At 41.1% G+C, this 16,256-nt stretch overlaps 2 protein-coding genes and 1 pseudogene across 9 annotated transcripts; all 3 read left to right on the top strand.

Annotated features, from left to right (window-relative positions):
- The first annotated feature begins 177 nt into the window (after positions 1 to 177).
- On the top strand, positions 178 to 2,296 carry LOC148406727 (uncharacterized; annotated as a pseudogene).
- A 274-nt stretch (positions 2,297 to 2,570) lies between these two features.
- On the top strand, positions 2,571 to 4,275 carry LOC148406728 (ATP-dependent DNA helicase PIF1-like). The gene is made up of 3 exons (XM_088405605.1): positions 2,571 to 2,626; positions 2,977 to 3,451; positions 3,527 to 4,275. The coding sequence occupies exons 1-3, from the start codon at positions 2,571 to 2,573 to the stop codon at positions 3,959 to 3,961; spliced, it is 966 nt and encodes a 321-aa protein (XP_088261731.1). The 3' UTR covers positions 3,962 to 4,275.
- Positions 4,276 to 5,472: 1,197 nt separating this feature from the next.
- LOC148406729 (uncharacterized) lies at positions 5,473 to 14,625 on the top strand. 8 transcript variants are annotated; one of them, XM_088405461.1, is made up of 13 exons: positions 5,473 to 5,532; positions 5,614 to 5,795; positions 5,866 to 6,002; positions 6,099 to 6,187; positions 6,774 to 6,953; positions 7,041 to 7,096; positions 7,196 to 7,277; positions 7,359 to 7,386; positions 7,468 to 7,632; positions 7,714 to 7,757; positions 7,892 to 7,987; positions 8,057 to 8,116; positions 14,177 to 14,625. In XM_088405461.1, the coding sequence occupies exons 5-9, from the start codon at positions 6,863 to 6,865 to the stop codon at positions 7,562 to 7,564; spliced, it is 354 nt and encodes a 117-aa protein (XP_088261587.1). In that variant the 5' UTR covers positions 5,473 to 5,532; positions 5,614 to 5,795; positions 5,866 to 6,002; positions 6,099 to 6,187; positions 6,774 to 6,862; the 3' UTR covers positions 7,565 to 7,632; positions 7,714 to 7,757; positions 7,892 to 7,987; positions 8,057 to 8,116; positions 14,177 to 14,625. The 8 variants fall into 8 exon arrangements, 7 of the variants coding, with proteins under 7 accessions (XP_088261587.1, XP_088261586.1, XP_088261581.1 ...); XM_088405460.1 differs by lacking the exon at positions 14,177 to 14,625 and adding an exon at positions 8,855 to 11,930; XM_088405455.1 differs by lacking the exon at positions 14,177 to 14,625 and having other exon boundaries at positions 8,057 to 11,930.
- Positions 14,626 to 16,256: the final 1,631 nt, after the last annotated feature.

Raw genomic sequence — 16,256 nt, forward strand, 5'->3', positions numbered from 1 at the left:
CCATCATGCAAAGTACCAGAGGAAAGAAAACGAGTGGATTTGTCACACTTGCTTTGAGCATCTTAAAAATGGCAAAATGCCAGCTCTAGCGGTTGCTAATAACCTCCAACTCGCAGATATTCCAAATGAGCTTTGTGGTTTAAACATATTAGAGAGGCATCTCATATGAAAATATGTGGTATTCGCCAAAATTATTCCTCTTCCGAAAGGTCAGCAACGAGCCATTCGTGGAAATGTTGTGTGTGTTCCTTCAGAAGTACAAGAGACAGTCAACGTGTTGCCTGGACCCAGGAGAGAATCACAAGTTTTGCGAGTGAAACTGAAGCGACGGCTTTGCTACAAGGGTCATCAGGTATTTCAAACTGTCACTTGGCCTAACCTAATGCGTGCTCTGATTAAACTGAAGCAGGTGCATCCACAGTACAGCGACATAATAATTTGTGACGACCCTGACCTTTGTGACCCAACGCTCACCGTTGCTCCCGCAGAAAGAACTAACCCGGTAAGCTTTTTGAAGACACCCAAACTTGAGCCCATGGCTTTTCCAGTCCAGTTTCGAACTGGGGAAAACACTCTTGATGAAGAGAGGGAGATTAAACTCACACCAAGCAAGTATTTCAAAACGCGACTGTCTTGTGTGGATGAAAGTTTTGCCAGAGACACTAACTACTTGTTCTTTGCTCAGTTTGCGACTGAAATCCACCAGGCCACATCAAGCATAAGAATACAGTTACGCAAAGGTAAACCTTTTACCAGAGACGGTTGAAGAATAAACAATGCTATGTTGCAGGATAAAAGGGAAGTTGAAAAACTGATACACAGCAAAGACGCCGTCCGCTTCATGGTCCCGTTAAGGGGCACCCCGGCCTTTTGGGAGAAATGTCTCAAGGACCTTTTTGCCATGATTCGGCAGCTAGGCACACCCACGTTCTTCTGCACATTCTCCGCTGCTGAAATGCGTTGGGAAGAAGTCATCACCGCCATCAAAGCGCAACAAGGTGAACAGGTGATTTTCGCTGACCTTGACTGGGCCACAAAGTGTGAAATTCTCCGCAGCAATCCGGTGACAACGATGCGCATGTTTGACAAACGTGTGGAAGCTCTGTTCAGAGACCTGCTCCTGTCTCCGGCACAACCCATTGGAAAAGTGGTCGACTACTTTTACAGATTGGTGTTTCAGCACAGAGGAAGTCAGCACATCCATTGCCTCATTTGGGTTGAAGGCGCCCCCGTCTTTGAGGAGGCCTCAGATCAAGAAATTTGCGATTTTGTGTCGCGCTACATTTCCGCTGAACTGCCCGATCCGGAAACGGAACCCGAACTGCATCAAAAAGTCACAGAGGTTCAGATGCACAGTAAGTCTCATTCAAAGACGTGTGTCAAAGCACCTGGTGCGCAATGCTGTTTTGGTTTCCCCAAGCAGCCGTGCGAGAGAACCATGATCATGAGACGTGAAGAATGTGATGGAAAAAATCCAGAAAAAGAGAAGCGGTCGGCGCCAAACCCCAAGCTTGTTGATTTGCAAAATTTACTGAACGAACTGGAAACGGCCTCTCTGACTTTGCCGCAGCTACTGGCTAAGTGCGAACTCACCAGTGACGAGTCCATGGATGGTTTATACTCGATTGCCGCAAAGACCTCTGTGGTGCTCAAGCGAGAGCCCAAAGACTGCTGGATGAACAACTACAATCGACATCTGCTTCTTGCTTGGGATGCAAATATGGACATTCAGTACATTCTGAACGCTTATTCCTGCATTACCTACATCTGCAGCTACATCAGCAAAGCTGAGGACGGTCTGAGCCAGTACCTGAAATCGGTGATTGAGAACTCCCACAGCGAAAATGTCAACGAGAGCGACGAAATGAAACAAATCATGCAAGCGTACTCTAAGAAAAGAGAGGTGAGTGCACAAGAGTGCGTCGCACGCGCATGTGGCCTATATATGAAGCAAGCGTCCTGCAGTGTGGTTTTTGTACAAACCAGTGACAATGCGCTGAAAATGAGTTATCCCCTCTCATATCTTGAGGGCGAAACGCAGGAGTCCGTTGAATTGTGGATGACCGGCTTGCCGGAAAAGTATAAATGCAGACCTCAAACGGAGGAGTTTGAAGCAATGTGCTTGGTTGATTTTGCTTCAACCTGCAGAATCGTGTATGGCAAGCAAGCAAAAGGCAAAAATGTTTTCCCCCTGCTGAATGACATGTCCAAAATAGAACAGGTAAACACGCTGTCATCAAATACTGTAAATTCTCACAGGAAAAAAAGCCTGAGGAATTTTACTGCACGTTGCTAAAGCTGTACCTGCCTCATCGTGCCGACTGCCAGTTGAAGTCCAGACACTATCCTACATACAAGTTGTTTTACGATCATGCCTTTGTACAGTTGCCAGCCGCTGAGCATTCAGAGCCCGTTGTGCAAATTGTCGACCGGAACACAGCACAGCAAAGATGTTGACAACGTCATCCGAGAGGTGGAGGAAAGCGGAATGGTCTTCAACGAGTGGTGTCAGCTAGCACCGGAAAGCGAACTGCAAAGACTCGAGTGCATCGAGGAAATCAATGCAAGAGATGATCCTGGCGATGCTGTGGAGGAAAATATACCAGACTACAACATCAGGTCCGAGGTATCGGAAATGTCTATCGCGACGGAAGCCGCTCGCATCGATCCGGCTGTTTTGCGTGATATGTACCGGAACCTTAACCGAAAGCAAGCGTGTGCTTTCTACCTGGTCAGAGATTGGTGCATACGACGCGTGTGTGGCTTAAAACCATGGCAGTTCTTCTATTACATCAATGGTGGCGCCGGAACGGGAAAGTCACATTTAATCAAATGTATTCACACAGAGGCTACAAAAATACTGCGCAGACTGCCTGAGACTGGCTGAGGAAGCGGACATTTCCAAACAGGGTTCACTGGCACAGCGGCCTTCAACATTTCAGGTGTGACTTTGCACTGCCTGGTGAAACTGCCAAGAAGCCTCAAACCCCCGTATCATGGCCTGGGCAACAAACTGGACGAAGTGAGAGCGGAGCTATCGCTTGCTGAAATTCTCATTATCGATGAGATTTCCATGGTGTCGAAAAACCTCTTTGCATATGTTGACGCCAGGTTGAAGCAAATCAAAGGAATCAATTTACCATTTGGTGGCATGTCTGTTATCGCCGTTGGGGATTTCTACCAGCTACCTCCTGTGAGACAGTCCAAACCTTTGTGTGTTTACGATCCCACCAGGCTGGACCACTGGCGCGACAGCTTCCAAATTATCACTTTGACTGAAATCATGAGGCAGAAGGATGACGTTCCATTTGCCGAACTGCTGAACCGACTTCGCGTCAAAGAAAAATCCCATGCGCTGTCGGAAATGGACAGAGCTTTGCTGGCTACGACCTACACCGCTCCAGAGAACTGCCCAAACGAAGCTCTGCATGTTTTCGCCACAAACAAACAGGTAAATGACCATAACTCTCAGATGCTGAATCTGCTTCATGAGGCAATTGTGACTCTTGATGCCGATGACTACAAGAAAGATCAAAGGACTGGCAGAATGGCGAGACAAGCCGCCCCTGTCCAAGGGGCGAAGAATGAGTTGCCGGACTTGATAAAGGTGGCCATTGGTGCTCGTGTTATGGTAACCCGCAATATTGATGTTCAGGCAGGTTTGTGCAACGGCTCATTTGCGAGAGTTGTCAAATTGGTGCATTATGCCAACAATGCACGCGTTCAGAAACTTGGGCTGGAGCTTGACGCTGCGACAAAGGCGAGTGCTGCTGATAACATTGTTTACATTGACAGAGTGGAGGAAAAGTTGAAACGGCCAGTAGTCGTGCGTTTGCAGTTCCTCATTAAGCTTGCTTTTGCTTGCACGATCCACAAAGTACAAGTTATAACCACATCTGAAGCGGTGGTCTCTCTGAAAGGTGTCTTTGCGCACGGCATGGCGTACGTGGCTCTGAGCTGAGTGACGTCTCTCAGTGGGCTCCATGTGCTGCATATGGACGAGAGAAGGATTCACGCCAACCCCAAAATAACCTCTGCTCTTACTACGATGACAGAAGCTTCCTTGGACCACGTGATGCCTCTACTTCATGTCATGCCCACACTAGATCCGACCATCAACCTGGTCGTTGTCCATCACAACACCAAAGGGCTGCTTTGTCCTGCGCAGGATATCAAATGTCACCACGAGCTGCACTTTGCTGACGTTTTGTGCTTGACAGAAACACACCTCCAGGGGTTAGCGGATGCTGGAAATGTCGTCTTGGAAGGCTACACGGTGTATCGCCGGAACCGAGATCTACATCCAGGGTGTCACTGATATTGAATTTGTTGTGGTCAAACTTGAACCTCCCATTGATTTGTTCATTGCTGCTGTGTACAGGCCTCCGGGGCAGAGTCTGCGCTCTTTTTTGCCAAACTTGGAAAGTTTGTTGTACTCTCTGGAAGTGATGGACCATCATCAGATCCTGGTATGCGGAGATTTCAATGAAGATGCGCTGTCACTCACACAAGCCCATTATGGAACTGTTTTTCTCTAAGGGTTACACACAGTTTATAAATACGAGTACCACTGACAAGAACACACTCCTTGACCTCATATTTGTCTCCCGACCTCAGTGTGCTGTTCATTCAGGTGTCCTGCGAACATACTATAGCTATCACAATCCTGTCCTCTGTGTTTTACACACTGAAAGGTGAGTCATGTACAAATTGCACATTAATTGTTGTCCCTGTCATGTTATGGTGCCCTGAGGTTAACATGTGATGGGATGAAATCCGGGGTGAGGATGGTCTTGCGTGTGTGCGAGAAGGTGAGTAGGAGGTGAGGTGAGAGTCAAATTTCGAGACTAACAAAAAAAATGGGTCAAGTCGATGGGAGGGAGTGGTGGGATTATATGTTGACATGGGATGGGATGAAATCTGCTGTCAAAATGGGTTTAGCATGTGTGTGAGGTGAGTGGAAGGAGAGGAGGTGAGAGATAAAACACAAACGAGTAAATATAAAGATGTTTAAGGACGGAGGGTCAAGTTGATGGGAGAGTTTAGTGGGATTATCACCTTTTGGTTTGTAAACCTTTTTGACAGTCACAATCATCAGCATAAGTTGAGACCAGAAAACAGACAAAGTAAGTAGGTCACTAATATATTTTTTTTGTCTACTGTAAATGTTATAATTTACTCTCTTCTTAAAACAGGTCTATCATTTTGGAGAAATGGTTGTTCATCTCAGAATGGAGAGCATAGGTATGTGTCTACGGATGGATTGTACGTGAGTTACATAATCTTATGTCATCCCAATGTAGAAAATGAAATGGTTAGGATATTTAAATATAAATATAATGTAAGACAGAGCCAAAACCCATCTCGCCTCTGCAGCATGCCAATTTCTACTCGACATTATTGTATTCCCCTTTTTCTCACAGGATAGAAGAATGGGTGCCCAAATACTTACATCATGGAGCGCTGACTTGAAAACCAAGGTGGCAGCCAAGCAGGTCTTTTCTTCATTCCAGTGTAGTTACCGCGAACTATGTCAGTGAAACCCAATTGTAGTTTTGTCCAACTTTTGGAGCATTCGTTCTCACCACCATCTATTTTGTTTATATTTTGTAGATCTAAGTGGTCCACATGTTGCCTGTGGTTCCACATGTTCCATTTGTCCAAAGGAAAGCTGGAAGCTCGCCAATGATTTTGATGACACATTATCATGCTTGTTCAATGACAGCTTCCCTCTGGATTAAACCAAGTCTGTTTTCTGCTCTCTTCAGTCTGCCTTCTTATATTGGTAGGAAAAAGTAAGTAGTTCAACCTATCACCCTTTGTAAAATCAGTAAAAATCGATTTTGTCCCATATATTTTTTACAGGTTATTTGTTCAGGAGAAAGAGCCGTCCATACCAGAACAGAAGCCACACGTGCATTGTTCATGTCACTGTTCGATTGTATGTGGATATTAAGCGTGACATATGACTTCACTGCCATTCCATTGTAGGAAAATAAATGGTAAGGATATTTACATTTATTGTAAGACCGTGCCAAGTCTATTTATATGTTTTATATATTTTAACTCAACAGTTCTGTATCCCCCTTTTTTCACAGAGTAAAATAATGGATGCCAGAAAACACATCGTGGAGCACTGACTTGAAAACCCAGGTGACAGACAATCAGGACTTCTCTTTATTCAAGTGTAAGTTGCCGTGAACTATGTCATTTAACGCTTTCGGTGTCATGGATTATAATTCTCCTCTTAAATCATAACAATCATAAATAACAAACGTCTCAATAAAATATTTTTTTTTTATAGAGAATACCTAACACCCTTGACTGCTAATGCTTATCTATATTGTAGTGAAAAAATGTGATCACTAAATGGCAGTGTTTCCACACATACAACACAGCTATTGCCTACTGTACATGCAGTTCAAAGAATTGGAAGTTAATCTTTCATGTGATATATTTAAGTTATAATTTTTATCTTTATTTTCATTTTTTAAATATTTTTATACTTGCATAGGCATAGCATTCATGATTTTGTTGGCATTGAAAGATGAGTGAAAATGCTAGACTTTTGAGGTTTCCTTTTCCAAGAACGCTTGGCACTAAAAGACTTAAAATCAACTGTAGGTTTGCCTATCTTTTGCAGTGTTTGTCATCACCCTTCTTAATTTGTTTGTTTCTTTTAGACCGATAATTTATGTCAATTAAAACGAAAAATGTGCAGATCTTTATCAGCTTATGTTTTCACCTTCATGTTTTTTGTTTCGTTTTTGTAGACCAATGTTGATCACTTGTTGCCTGTGGCTCCACATGTTGCATTCATCCAAAGAACAACTGGAACATCACCACCGTGTGCAAGTATTTGATGACACGTCATCAGACTTGTCCAGTGGCAGTTTGCTTCTGGATTAAACCAAGTCTGTTTTCTGCTCTCTTCAGGCCACTTTTTTTTATTGGTAGGAAAGGTTAAGTAGCTCATCAGTAAACCTATCTTCTTTTGTAGAGGCAGTAAAAGTAATTTTAGTGCCATCTATTTCTAACAGGTTCTTTGTTCAGGAGAAAGGGCCAGCAACCAAGCATGACTTGTCCTCATTCAGGTGTAAGTTGCTCTAATATATTTCAATTAAAACTAAAAATGTGCAGATCTTTATCCGCTTTTGTTGTCACCCCCTTAATGTATTTTGTTTCATTTTTGTAGACCAATGTTGTCCACTTGTTGCCTCTGGCTCCACATGTTGCATTCATCCAAAGAACAACTGGAAAATCACCACCATGTGCAGGTATTTGATGACACATCATCAGGCTTGTCCAGTGGCAGTTGGCTTCTGGATTAAACCAAGTCTGTTTTCTGCTCTCTTCAGGCTACTTTCTTTTTATTGGTTGGAAAGGGTAAGTAGCTCATCAGCAAACCCATCGTCTTTTGTAAAGGCAGTAAAAGTAATTTTTGTCCCATCTACTTTTTTTTTTTAGACCGATGTTGTCCACCTGTTGCCTGCGGCTCCACATGTCACATTCATCCAAAGAACAGCTGCAAGCTTGCCACAAAATAGAAGATTTTGATGAGTAATTGTACTGCTTGGTCAAGGACCTGTCTTCATCTGGAATGAACCAAGTCTGCTTTATCCTCTCTTCAAGGTAAGCAGCTCATCATTGAACTAATCTGTCTTCCTGAAGCCATTAAATGTTGTAAATATATTTCCTTTCTATTTTTAAAAGGCTCTTTGTTTAGGAACAAGAGTGATTCAGAGTAGAGTGTAAATGTGAGTGTATTCATGTCACTCTACTTGATTGGGCATAAATGTGATTTACTAATTTACCGTATTGTAGAAAATGAAAAGATAATGATCTCAGCATCATGTAAGTCTGGTCCTGTGTTCTCCTTTTCCCCCAAAAGACCAAAAAATTAAAAGTAAAAATGAAGAAAAAAAAAAATCAGGTGCCACAAGACGAAGACCACAGACAACCAAGCACCACTTCTGCTGATTACTTTGTAAGTAGCCAATTAGAGTAGCCAAGTGTCCATTAACCGGTGTTTTCAAAGCAGCATTATCTTTTACAGCTTTCGTCCTCACCACCCTCTTCATGTTTTCATCATGCAACTTCCTGACGAGTTTACAAGGTCCATGACACTATCCTATCCTTAGGATGCAATTTCTTTTTCTATTCTTACACTGTTGTCCGTGCATTGAAAAGAACAGTCCTAGTCACCTAATCCAATCTACATGATCTGTATCCATAGATACATTTTTGCCATCATCCGTGTGCTCTACAAAGGTTGCCATATGAAATACCTATTCACTCATGTATTTCTTTGTTTACATACATTTGTATGTACCATTCTCATGAATTTCTGTTAAATCTTTGAGATCAAACAAGCAATTTGTTATTGCTTGTGTCAACGTTTACCCTAGCAAATTCTATCCATCCATTATCTGTCGGCACTTAGCTGTCTTCAGGCAGTGGGTGGGTGTCAGAGAAATCTCCGAAAAGAAGACTAGGACAAGCCTAGCTGCTTAAACAGCAAAAAGAGTAACTCAGACCAGCCAAGATTGACTTTTCTTTGCCGGGCATAGGGAAAAAAGCTTGGGCAAATGTAACTCGTGGGTCTTCCAACGCTAGTTTTTCCTGCCCAGCCGTCCCCCCCTGGCTTTTATTGAGCAGAAGCATAGCAGATTACAAGACACAACAAAAGAGCCAGCCGGGCGCCACCGGCAGTTGGGCCAAGGTCCCGGCTCACACTTTCGTGCGTCAACAGCTCTATCTAAGGACAGGGTCAAGATGAACTAGGATTGCATAAATGGGTAACAATGAACTAAGCACATAATGATAATAACCTAATATATGATTCCCTTCACAGTGGGGGACACGCTCAACTGTTTGCCAGCAAATCGCAGCCCTTGCAAATTATGGAATGATAACAAATCTGCTCTAAAATCTCACCACAGTCGTTGATACAATGTTTCATGTAACATGTGTTACACCCAACCTAGGGGAACTGGGATATAACGTGTGTGCTCCCCCATCCGTACCCTCTCCACCAGAAAAAGCCCGTGAAACTAAAGTTGTTGAGAACAAAAACAGCAGCTTTTATTGTCTTCGGAGGGAGAGCAAACAAACAAAATAATAAACAAAAGATCATCTGAATTCCTAACTAACTAGCCAAACAAAAAGGAAACGAATGACAATTGGCTCACTAATGAAGGAATCTAGAAAAAGCTTCCTGCCTTAAACTAGTTCCTAGCGTGTTCGTTTTTGTTGAAAGATCGCCCATACCACAACATAGTGAAACAATCGATTTAATCCAGACAGAGTGGGAAAGTACACGAGGCCTCGGGCCAGTCCTGCCGCGGGTCCGAGCAGAAAAATGGCAACGTTTCACATTCAACATTCAGTTCTTATACCCTTCCGGGTCATCTAGTCCCACTGTGGATTGCAAGTGTGTGTGTGTGTGTGTGTGCGTGCACGTGCGTGCGTGCCGTCGGTGTGTGCGTGTGTGCACGTGCGTGCGTGTCTGTCGGTGTGTGCGTGTGTGTGTGTGCACGTGCGTGCGTGTCTGTCGGTGTGTGCGTGTGTGCGTGCGTGGGGATGGTGTCTTCAAAAGTCTTTGTTCTGCCGGCCATTCTTTGAAGCGGGAGGAAGTCTGAGCACCATAAAACCCTGACTGATATCTTCTCTTGAAGGCCACACCTAGCCTTTTGTTCCTGGTGTAAAGTTGGTCGGGGGATGCCATCTGTTCCTTTTGGAGGTGCCGACTTGTCCCCACTTCCCCTGGGCCAGGACCATATCTGCTTTATACTGACATTACATCGTCTCAATCTTTGTTAGAATAATACAGTTCCATGTACACACTATTTTATTGATATATTGAATTTGAAAAATATGAATTTCCTTCACTAACTACCTAACGCAAAAACAGGAGAAAAAGGGTTAAACCAAAACGGCGTCTCCCTCCTACTACTGCTCAATCCACAGATTCTTACAAACACAGCGAGCAACACAGATGCACACTAACAATTTCTGAGGTGGCGTTTTCTGGCGGTGGGATGACCGGAGAGAGAGACGGAGTTTGGTCCGTGGGCTGCTTAAATAGGGTGGCAAATCAGGAGAGCCAGCCAATGGGACGCCACCACCTGCACACAATTGACACACTCCAACCAAAAGGCATTCACACACACGCACACACAAACAAAGGAGAACACAGCAGAACACATACAAAAACTACATATGACCCATGGGTCATAACACATGTTAATATTGTATAACATACTGTAAATCTCTCACTCTGACACATGTGGCTACAAGTACTGCATCATATCACTAAACAATTTATATTTATATGATGTCTCCTTTTTCAATGGTTTGCACTTTCAATTTTTGACAGGCTTGTTTGATCTTAGAGATTTGTTTCTGTTCATTTAATGTAATTGTTTTTCCTTAAGTCTTTGTGCACCTGTTCACCGACCATTTTATGATTACTTCTTTATTAAGAAATCTTAAAGCAGTCATTGTGAAATGAAATTCTGTCTTTCCACTGCATGATACTCCCTCTACTAAAACACTGTAATGGACTATAATGCAGCACTTATATTTTAGGTGTAAAGTGTATAAAATTTAAATGTATAGTCATTGAACAGGAAACTCGTTGAAACTACAGAAAACAAGACATTGCACACCATCTTCCACTGTTTTTAAGCCTTTTCTACCAACCAGTTTCCATCAAACCTTCTTAGCGATTATTTTTCAGCCTTTATATCAAACATCCAGTTCAGCGTCATTAAGCCCTACTTTGATTAAGGGTTTAAGCTGCCAGCATACTTGAATGCCTCATAGTTAAAAATAAATAAATAAAAAGTGTCATCCAGTGGAAACACATTTGCTGCTATAGGACCAACATTCTTCTTGTTCATACACTTATTTATTTAAATTTCTTATCTATTCAACTATTTCATCTTTATTTTTATTTGTTTATTATTTTATTTTTATTTTATTATTATTTTTTATTATTTTATTTTAGCCCAGTTTGTGTGATGGAATTCTATCTTTTCACTGTATGACACCTCCTAAAACACTAATAGACTCTATGATGCAGCACTTCTGTTTTATTTTCAAGATGGCATTTCTTTGCGTCGTCACAAAACGGGTAATACAACACTAAAAATAAAAAAATTGTACACCTTCTTCCACTTTGTTCAAACATTCTACCAATCAATATTGCTTTAACCATCTTAGTAATTACTTTTCAAATTGTATATTCAGCATCCATCTCCACACCATTCAGTGTTACATCGATTATGCTGCCAGCATAATTGAGTGTTATACAGTAAAAAAGTGTCATACAGTGGAAACACCTTTGATGCGATACAGCCAGGTTTTTATATGTCACAAAGACATTGCATTCTCTGGGTATTCTAAAGGTATCAACTTTCAGAGCTGTTTTTTTTTTCCTTTCTGCTTTTACCTGATGCATTTCAGGCAAAGTGCTTGTATCGCTCTGTAACTTTATTCCAACAAAAAGTTGGATGAAAATGAATCACTCTTTGTCCCCTTTCCCTTCTTCAAACCTGGTAAGACAACATGGTACAACACCTGGACTGCTCACACTAAAAGAACCTTGGCTGAAGCAGTCAGTCTGACTGGGATCTCGCTGCTCTTCATCTTGAGTACTGAGCACTGGCTTTGTGTGTAACTCAAAGCTCTACCGTCTATTCGCATTACACCTCACAACTCCAGCAACACCTTTGTGAATTTAAACACATACAATGTGTCTAATTGATGTCATACCTCTGACAATATACAGCACTCCTATACACAAACATGTGAACCTGTGTAAACATTTTGTCCCCCAGCCGGCTTGACTACCTTTTGCTGAAAAAGTCTTACTTTTTTTCTGAAATGTGGGTGATGCAGATTGTTTCCTTGCATAGAAAACTGTTCACCCCCCCCCCCCCCTCCCCTCCCCCAATCGAGTTTGAGGTTTGAATAATGCATGATCCTGCTGCTTGTTGACTGTTGGCTTGATCACAGTACTAAATACTGTTCAGGAATCTAGATGTTGATCCTAGTACATGTTATGTTGTGTATGCCTTTCTGTTTGTCTCTTTTTCTATACAGCTTCCTCATGTCATAAATGTTTTTGCCATTGAACACTGTCTTTTAATTCATAAATATTTTGAAATAAAATTCTCCATATTTTCTCTGACATTAGATCCGTTTTTATTTCCCAGTACTTTCAGTGCTATGTATTTGAACGTGTGTATCTATATCTATCTATCTATTGTGTCTCTCTCTCTCTCTCTCTCTCTCTCTCTCTCTCTCTCTCTATATATATATATATATATATATATATATATATATATATATATATATATATATATATATATATATATTATTTATTTCCATCCTATCATCCTTAAGATAGCTTGTGTTTCCAGGTTGCAAGAGGTCTCCCTTCAGAACAAAAGAGAAAGCCCTGTCCGTTGTCAGTGAACCTACACAGCTCTTTTCTGTACACGGACTTGCACGCACACACACACACACTTGCATTCCACAGTAGGACTAGATGCCCCAAAAGGGTATAAGAACTGAATGTTGAAGGTGAAACGTTGCCATTTTCTGCTCCGACCTGTGGCAGGACTGGCCCGAGGCCTCGTGTACTTTCCCACTCTGTCTGGATTAAATCAATTGTTTCACTATGTTGTGGTATGGGCGATCTTTCAACAAAAACGAACACGCTAGGAACTAGGTTAAGGCAAGAAGCTTTTTCTAGATTCCTTCACCAGGAACAAATATGTGTACAAAACGTAAAGCAAGGAGTCTGTAATCAACACGACTAAAAAAAATAATAATAAAAAAAAGCATGTCCAAGATAAAATAGAGCAAACAAAATAAAATACAATTAATGCAAACTCTAAATGAATTCACACACATTTTTAACAATACAGTAAATGAATTAAAGTGTTTTCTATACTAAATAATGTTACAAGTGCGGCTGATTATTCTCCAGATATGCTCAGAGATGAACAAACTGGCACATACCATTTACCTGCTCATTTGCTCACTTTTTTGTCATAAATGTACTGAAAATACTCGTTTTTCATTTGGGCAACATTTTTTATACATATTATATATTTTGGTACTGCATTTTCCTTTGAAATGATAATGTATCTTGCTTTACCTTTTTTTTTGCTTCATCTTATTTTATACTATAAAAGCTATACAAATTATAGCAAGCTTGAAAGCGTAGCAGTTATCCACGTTATATTTTGTAAAAAATAAAAAAGGCATGTTCCCTAAAAATCCAAACTTAGTAAATGTAAAAAGGGAAAAAAAAGACAAAGGCGGAAGTGGATTCTAACTCAATTCCCTGAACTGAGGAGGATGTGCTAACCACTGCAACGCTAAGCACCCCAGAGAAAACTGAAATCCGCAAAGTAGGACTCCTCTCCCACCCCCCAAGAATTTTCATGCCTGTGTATGCGGGTAACAGAGTTTTTTAAAAGTGAAAAGTATTATACTTTAGATTTTTGATACAAAGATTATTGCAATACACATATTTACTTAAATCTTAAATTATTAAACCTACAGTAGTTAAGCATCCTTCCCGATTCTGTTCTTTGTCTGTTGTCACGGCCAAAGTCGCTCTCGGATTAACGGCCATCACACTTCAAGCTTGAGTGGAGCCTCTACCTGAACAAACATGATAACAAGCAGAATTTCCACATGATATTTCAATTCATTACAAAAGCTAACAGGATTCCAAAGCTTTCTTTCATCCTCACTGCTTTCCTTCAGCCGCGCTTGCATCCAAGTACTGTCCTCAACTGACTGGGCAGGCAATCTATCAATAAGCTCACAGGCACTCCTGCAACACATGTGATTGGCTTCCTTCTCGACAGGGGTTGTAATCCACTCCTGCCCTCAATGGTCGATGGTTGCAAGCTAACGATTCTCGTTATCATGTTTGGTCAGCTACAGGCCCCACCCCGAGGGCAACTCCCACTACCTTGGTGTTCCCTAACTATAGCCAAGGAATGGATAAAGAAGGGGCACAGGTAATGAATGAGGTTTATCAATTTAACATTTATGCAAACTTGTATACGGAATAATGCAATGTGAATCCAGCCTAAGTAAGGCTTGACAGTTGAGAACTTTTTATTGATTTTTTATTTTTATTTTACAGGTGCTGCTACAGTTGAAATGATGGAAGAATTGGTAAAAAAAAAAAAAAAAAAAAAGATCCTCTTCACCCCACCAAAATAGAGGTCCAGAGAGATGGCCTCACATACCATCAGTGAATTGAACATGTAATGCACATTTACAAATGAAGTATATCAAAATAAGTTCTGCCCTTTTCCATTCATGTACAGTACAATCTTTATAGTTTATCCTTGTACAGTCACGGGAAGCTTGCTCCCATTATGTGGTCTCACCATTGTTTTTTGTAAAAGTGTGTATTATGAGCATGTTGACTTTTACACCCAGTGGAGTTACACCTTGACCCTAACCTGCATTTCTTTAAAAAAAAAAAAAAAAAACACTTCTTTGAAGAATCCTATTTAGTTCTTTTTTGGGGGGATTGATTGATCAACAACTTGCTCATCGAGCTGTGCACACTGACCCCTTGCTACTTCGCACCCTTTGAGTGGCTGTAGTCTCACAGAGAGCTGCGCCCGGAAGTCTAATTAGCCATGGCTGTGGCAAACATGATAACAATCACAATTTAAATTTGAAACATTTGAAACTTCAATTTATAACAAAATAAATACAAGTATGAGATTTCCAAAGGTCTGGTGAAGCCTCTTCCCCCTCCCAAAATTTGCGCGTGTGTGCGGAGGGGGGGATACTTCGCGGTTTTTCACTTATCACGGGAAGGCTCTGGTTCCCATCAAATGTGAAAAATGAGGGATCACTGTGTATTGGTTCTGTAGGACAATTGTACAAAGAGAAGAAGCTTTTTAGCTGAAAACGAGCCACCAAACCAAAACCTAACCCTTCCCCTACAGACATTTTCTTGTTCTTTCCATTTTATCTAAAATGGTTTACAATTTAAAGAACAATAAATACATGTCTTTATCCAAGGGTCGATGGGTCGATAGAAGATACATCCCATGTTTTTATTGTTTTTCAAAAACCAAAGAAATCCCATGGATTGCACGGTCAAGAGGACTGTTGCCAATTAGGGAATTTTTTTGTGATACTGGTAGTGTCTCCTGGTGGTCTGAATGAGATGCAATGGAGCCACATACAATTCTCCAAATAGGCATTTGTGACACCTTAAAAACTCAATAATTCAAAAACAAAATTTTAAAATCTCAAAATTTTGTAAAGGTTTACCTGAGATGTTTCGGTGTTATCTCTCGCCTTCTTCTTCAGTGTCCTTAAGAAGGCGAACGATAATGCCGAAACATGTCACATGTCGGCTAAAATACAGTAAATTCATAGATTAAGTGTTTATATGTTAGTTGACTGACTTTAAGATTGTTGTTGATTTATTATTCAACAGATACTACATGATACACCATACATGAGCCAAAATAAATGTGAACTTCAAAGTGATGACTTGCGTCCTCTTTCACCGGAGTCTTGGTGCAGATAACCAGTCCTGAGAACACATTCTCAACAAACTAAGTAATATTAGTTATTTAATGAATATACAATAATGTTAATAATGTTAATAAGGATAATGTAATGTTAAATAATAGGAGAGAGGAAATAAAATAGGCAAAAAAATAATTTAAAAAAAGGATTGTTTATGGTTACTGCGGCTATATTGGGGCGTACATAGAAATCCAGGAACTGATACCCTACTTTGCGGGTTTCAGACTTCGCGGGGGGTTGACAGCCCCCATTAACCGCGAAATAGGGGGAATCACTGTATAATCGAAGGATTGCAGCCAAACCCAGTTGATTCGCCTAATACCTAAATAACAATCAAAGACAGCCATACGCTAGGATGTAGAGAAAAAGAGTTACAGATTTTTTAATTTGCAATTTTGATGCATTTAGGGCCTTTCGGTGAATTAGCATATTATACATGAAGGGTTCGGTGACCGCTTAGAGAGGGCTGTATATGTGTCTGAGTGAGACTCCCTACGGGTCCGCTTTGAGAGCGCTGCATAAGCAGCATAGTGAGCGGTCACTGAGAGATTGTGATAGCAATAGAGTTGGGAAATAACCCCCACATTTGTGTTGCTGCTGAAAAAGTTATTTAAAATAACTTGCGTTCTGATTTTATTTATTTATTTTTTTTTGAACAAAAA

This window comes from Hippichthys cyanospilos, chromosome 21 (genome assembly GCF_059441005.1).
Source record: "Hippichthys cyanospilos isolate Australia breed blue-spotted pipefish chromosome 21, RoL_Hcya_1.0, whole genome shotgun sequence".
Taxonomy (NCBI): domain Eukaryota; kingdom Metazoa; phylum Chordata; class Actinopteri; order Syngnathiformes; family Syngnathidae; genus Hippichthys; species Hippichthys cyanospilos.